This window comes from Malania oleifera, chromosome 7, assembly GCF_029873635.1.
Source record: "Malania oleifera isolate guangnan ecotype guangnan chromosome 7, ASM2987363v1, whole genome shotgun sequence".
Classification (NCBI taxonomy): domain Eukaryota; kingdom Viridiplantae; phylum Streptophyta; class Magnoliopsida; order Santalales; family Ximeniaceae; genus Malania; species Malania oleifera.
The window spans coordinates 81225622-81231324 of NC_080423.1; the positions used below are offsets into that span (position 1 = coordinate 81225622).

A 5703-nucleotide genomic window follows, 5' to 3' on the forward strand; every position below is an offset into this window, starting at 1 on the left:
ACCCTCCTTGCTCCTTTGCATTTCCAACACGTATAGTTAATTTTATTTATGTAAATTTTAATAAAATACTGACGCTTTTGTTTAGCTAAACTCTGTATTTATCCAAATCTACAAAAAACTTGAAACTCAAGACTCTTAGTCATTGTTTGGGAATAGGAGTGGCAAAATGGATCAAAACCCAACGGTGACCCGACCTGTCTATTTAAAACAAGTTCAATTTATGCAAGTTAACCCATTCTAAACGGATCAACTCGTGACCCATCCATTTATAAATAGGTAAACCTGAGTTCGGGTTTTGGCTCCTAAACCCACTAACCCATTAACCATTTAACCCCTAAAATCCTAATTCCTGCTGCCCTACTGAGAAATCGGCAAACTGCCACAAGTTCTTGGTGAAGTCCCCTGTAAATTCGAGTGAAGATCAAAAGCCCACCACCCATTTATCCAAATCTACAAAAACATTCAACCTCAAAGACTCTTAATCATTGTTTGGGAACATGAATTCCCAAAACTTGATTTTTTGATTTATGTTAGAATTATAAGACGGTCAATATAATTTTACACTAAATTTTGTTTAAATTCAAACAAACACAATGTAACTTCAATCCTCCAAGCAAGCATAGCATCAAGGAATTCGAAAATGCAATGACATAAAAGATTTCAAAATCTACAAATCCTCTGCTTTCCCATCATAGAACATATGAATTGGGCTTCTCATTAAGTAACTCTCAAGGATCCATCATAAAGGGGCATTAATTTAAAGCACGCTAGAGCATCATCCCTTTTCAATTAACAAAAGGTTAGCACCAATGGAACTTCAATTATATATTATATATATATTGATATAAAAGAGAGCAGGTTTAGCTAATGCTAACCCAAGATCAAGCCAGTGCAGGTGATGATTTGATAGTGAAAACAAATAGACACTATAATAATAATTAGAATATCAGCCGAGAATGAACACATGATGAACCAGGGAGGAGATGATGAGTGGATGGTCTTAAAAGGCATGAAGACCAATGTGGAGGACCAAACCTAACTCCAACTATGCCAGCCACGGAGAACAGATCTTCCTCACCGGCCATTAGACTCAGGAAGCCTGGATCTACAGCCCATCTGCTCAAGAAATTTGGTAAGGCGCATGTGCTTTGCAGCCCACTGTTCAGCCAATTTCTGCTCCTTGGCTTCTGCATCCCTCCTCAGTCCTGCCAATTGTTCCCTGTATTCAGCCTCAATCCTATCCAAAGTAGCCTTCTGTTCTTCCCTGAGAGTCTTCACCTTTGACTCTATCTCTTCCATTTTCTCCCTCCTCCGGTTCGCCTTCTCTGATTCCAGTTGCAGCTCCACCCTTCTTAACCTCCAGGATGCTTCCTTTTTATGTGCTGCCCAAGCTCGGTGCCCTTCATCCAACTCTCTGCAGCATTCAGTAAGCTCAGAAACCAGCAGGTTCTCCCCACATGTGGACAGTGCTCCAGAAGGTTGCAAACTGCCCAAAACAAGAGTATTATCAGGTCCCCTCTCCGGCTGCAGCCATGGAATCGTAGGAGATGCTGCAACCGTGGAGGGCGAGAGACTCAAGGTTACTGAAGGGGAGGGTGGCCTGACAGCGGATGTGCCATTCGTATTAGAAAGCCATGGAGGAAGCAAATTTTGAGGTGGAGCAGGTGGGTCGGTGTGAAGAAAGCCCCCATTGGATGCAGCCATGAGAAACGGCGGGGCAGGACGCTCTTTCACTAGCTTCTCTGCAAAAGTCTCCAGAATCTGATCGTACTTGCCTTCCTCAATCGGGTCTGCTGCCGCCTTATTGTTCTCCTTTCGTTCTCTCTGCTGCTTCTCTTTAAACACTTCCCACCACTTCCCTAGTCTCTTAGCTGTACGGCCTGGGACTTCAGCTGCAATTTTCTTCCACTTGTTTCCGTGTTTGGCCTGAAGGTGGATGACAAGATGCTGCTCTTCTTCAGTGAGGGATCCCTTCTTGATGCCAGGCTTGAGGTAGTTCTTCCACCTCTCCAAACAGGATTTGGCGTCCCTGTCAAGTGGTGTGTTCATGCGCTGAGACACAAGGTGCCACTCTCTTGGGCCATATTGTTTGACATATGCTCGTAAGATAGCATCCTCTTCAGCTCTCCAACGTTGCCTCTCCTTCATTTCCAGCTGCAAACACCACTGTCCATTGCCTCAAACACAAGCTCCTCATGATGTATCTGAAAATTGCCATTTAGTAAAACATTAGTCAGTTTCAAATCTGATATAATACACTAGAGATTAATTACCAGGGGCGTTGAAGATTTCACAGAAGGGAGGTTAACCTGAACCTATAACGAGCTACAAGCCCTACAACCAAGGTACAAAAACTTCAACCGCCAGCAACATGTACCATACCCTCAAAAGTGTTGAAAGCAAGCATTTTCTAAAACATTGACCTTCAAACATTTTTATGATGAAATATAGTAGACCATTTATATTACGCATAAAAGATTCCAGAGACCACAATCCATCAGGAAAACTATACTTAGGTTCAATGCATTCCACCAAATAAAAAACATAAAAAATAAATAAATAGCATATGTTTCAAGCAAAAAATTCAAACATTGGCCTTCAAAACATTTGTGTGACCTATCAGTTAGTAGGCAGCTTCTATACATCGAGAAAAAGACCACATACAATTTTTGATAAGACTAGACACTAAAACCATATCGACATTCAATGTACTCCCTTGAAAGATGGTTCAAGACAATGATCAAGAAATTCTAATTCACTATTGCTGAGAAATTCTACCATATAGTTGATACACGAACAGAGCTGCAGTGAAATGAAAAATAGGATTAACAAATGATTTAGAGAATATAGCCAAAATTTTCTGCAGATGAGAAACAAAAAGCAATCGATCAAATTGTGCCCACTAAATTGACACAATTCATAAACCTCTATTTCACAAAGATACTAGTTTGCTAATTCTTAACCTTCATTGGCAAAGTGATGAGCGTGGAGAACAATTTATAAAATTGTAATGCCTAACATGTTTGCAAGTACAACCCTTGCTCACTTCATTTGTAGGCTGACTGCCTGAGTACAAGTTATCATTTTTTTTTTTTCGTCTGGATCTTTTTGGGCATCCCTTCTACCACTTTCCACTTAAAAATATAAAAGTCTTATTGCAGTTAGCATTGATCTCAGAACTTTATAGTCAACAATTTTTATTTTAAACACAGTAACAAATATACACAACAAATAAATTACTGAAAGTAAAAGAAGGTATCTATATCAAAAAAATCACCCACGTTGGACCCTATGGTTGCATCATCATCCGTCACCAGCCATGCACATGGCAATTAATTTGCAAGAGGTAAAGACATTGTACTTGAGACAATTTGACCTTAAAACACACAAAAAATCATGTAGAAACGCACAAAATCCCAAATCCCAATTTGATCCTCACAAGCAGCACATATGATACCTAAGGTAGACCCCGAAAAGCAAACTTGACTCGACACTTAAAGTTACATGCCCACACATATGTTATAAACAGTGTGCAGATGGCATATAACTATTCACATTACTTAAAGACCAAAATTCCTGACCTCCGATTTGACTTATTCTATGAACCCAAGAACCAAAAAGCATTCCCAAATAGCAAATTGGCTCATAAATAAAATAGAATAATCTTGTAAGTTTGTGAGCGTAGAAGTTTCCCACGCCTGTGGCCAGCATTCCCCAGCACAATGATCCTTATCAAACAATATGAAAAAAATAATAATAATATTGAGTGCAAAACGAAAATATCAGACAAAATGAAATGCTACTTAGTCAGACCATCCCGACTTTTCTTCAACACAAATAAATTCACAGAACAACATTCACTGATTATAAAACAAAGTTATAGAATACTTAATCACACCAACATGACAGATAAAGAGAAGAAAATCACACCAAGATAAGCTTAGGCAGTTCCGGGACAGTAAACAGGGCAAGTAAGAAAACAGGAAGAGAAGTAGTTCTCCGGACCCGGAACTAAGCGGAAAGTCGAAGAAAGAAAGCTTACATTTCTCTTATGAGGAATTCAAGACGGCGGTTCTTCTTCGACGCATCTCCAGCGTTTGACGTCGATGAAACAGAGTAGTGAAGCAAGAACAGGATTGGAATCAAAATCAGTGGATTTCAAGCCCCTACGGAGATGCCAAAATCGCAGTCTAGAGTGAGAAAGCACAGAGCCAAGAATATAACAAGGCTGAGAGAGAGAGAGAGAGAGAGAGAGAGAGAGAGAAGATAAGACTAGACCAGCGAGCTAAAGCAAGTTCCAGAGAGAGAGATCTGACAATGGCGGAAAAGGAAGGCACGCGAGTGGAAGGGAAAAAGGCAGGTAGAGAGATTCAAGGCTCGTGCTGATGTCACAAAGGGAATGTGCTATCGTAAGCCCGGGGGTGGCTTCGCCAACAGTTACAAAGGGGGAAGGCTGCGAGTAGCAGGGGGGGCGAAGAACTGAAGAGGGGGAGGGGACGGGAGGAATGGGTGCATTTTAAGGGGAGTAGCGCACGCTCGATTTCAGCGCCTAAACTGCGCCGCCCTCCGTCATTTCGCGGCTTTCTGTTTGGGGTTTTCACCCAGAGTATCGCGGGCGTAAAACACACACGCGCGCCCCCTTGGCTAGAAAATGGAAGTAAGTGGATGCTATAGTCACGGAGCTGTTACGCAACGGAAACACAGGCGAATCTTAGCCGTGGATTAGGTTGATAATTTGATTATCAAGATGGACGCACATTCCCGTTTGTCTGGCATGGATGTAAGGCATCGCATTTTGACGCTACCTGAAAGGCGCGTACCTCTAATAACATTATTGGAAAGCGGGTTAGGTAACCCTTCTGACAGATATTATTTGGTCCCAACCCCATATATTTTATATTTTATATGAAATTACTTTGATTTTCCATTATTTTCTATAACAATTTAATAAAATTATTAATTAAATAAATTATATATATATTAATCTTACAACTAATATATATTCAGTTTTATTTTAAAAATATTTATAATTAAGATAATGATTATCAATAAAATAACAAATTTAATTGAATTATAGAGCTAAAATGTTATTTATTTTATAAATAAATTAAATAAATACATATTAAGCAAGCCTATGCCTAGTATTTTCAAATGATAATTTCATAAAATTCTTACTGATTTATTTATGATCTCATTCATGTATTAGTACTTATATATTTCATAAATTTTTATTTAATTTTTCTTAAAATTAACAAATATCATTCTTTCAATTTTATATAAAAAATTTTATGGGTATCAATATGAAAATTGTCTAATTTGAATATTAAATGCATAAGATAAAAATTATTAAATAGTGCCTATAGATACCTCACACAATTTAAGTCAACTCTAAATTAAACAAAAAGAATTTTTATGGTTGAAAAAATTTATTTTCCTGGAGGCCAAGAAGCTCTTTAAATTAAACAAAAAAGATTTATTTTTGAAACATTGATATCCAAAATTCTTGCATACTTAACTAATCTATTGAGATAGTAGATTTACTCATTTACGATTCTCTGTTTAGATATCAAGATATTATTTAAAGTGAAAAGTCGAAACCCCTGAGCCCTAATGTTTTAATTAGAAGGGTCTTAAGTTTATCACTTAAGTCACTGTTAGAGGTTAGCAATGCTGCTTTTTTCTTATTATCCATACCTAATGAAC

The 5703-nt window shown here is 38.3% G+C and overlaps 1 protein-coding gene across 1 annotated transcript; it reads right to left on the reverse strand.

The window, feature by feature from the left end:
* Positions 1 to 800: 800 nt before the first annotated feature.
* LOC131160107 (transcription factor AS1) lies at positions 801 to 4642 on the reverse strand. The gene is made up of 2 exons (XM_058115450.1): positions 4043 to 4642; positions 801 to 2204 (listed from the first exon to the last, which is right to left on the reverse strand). Exon 2 carries the CDS (start codon positions 2146 to 2148, stop codon positions 1075 to 1077), a length of 1074 nt encoding a protein of 357 aa, XP_057971433.1. The 5' UTR covers positions 2149 to 2204; positions 4043 to 4642; the 3' UTR covers positions 801 to 1074.
* Positions 4643 to 5703: the final 1061 nt, after the last annotated feature.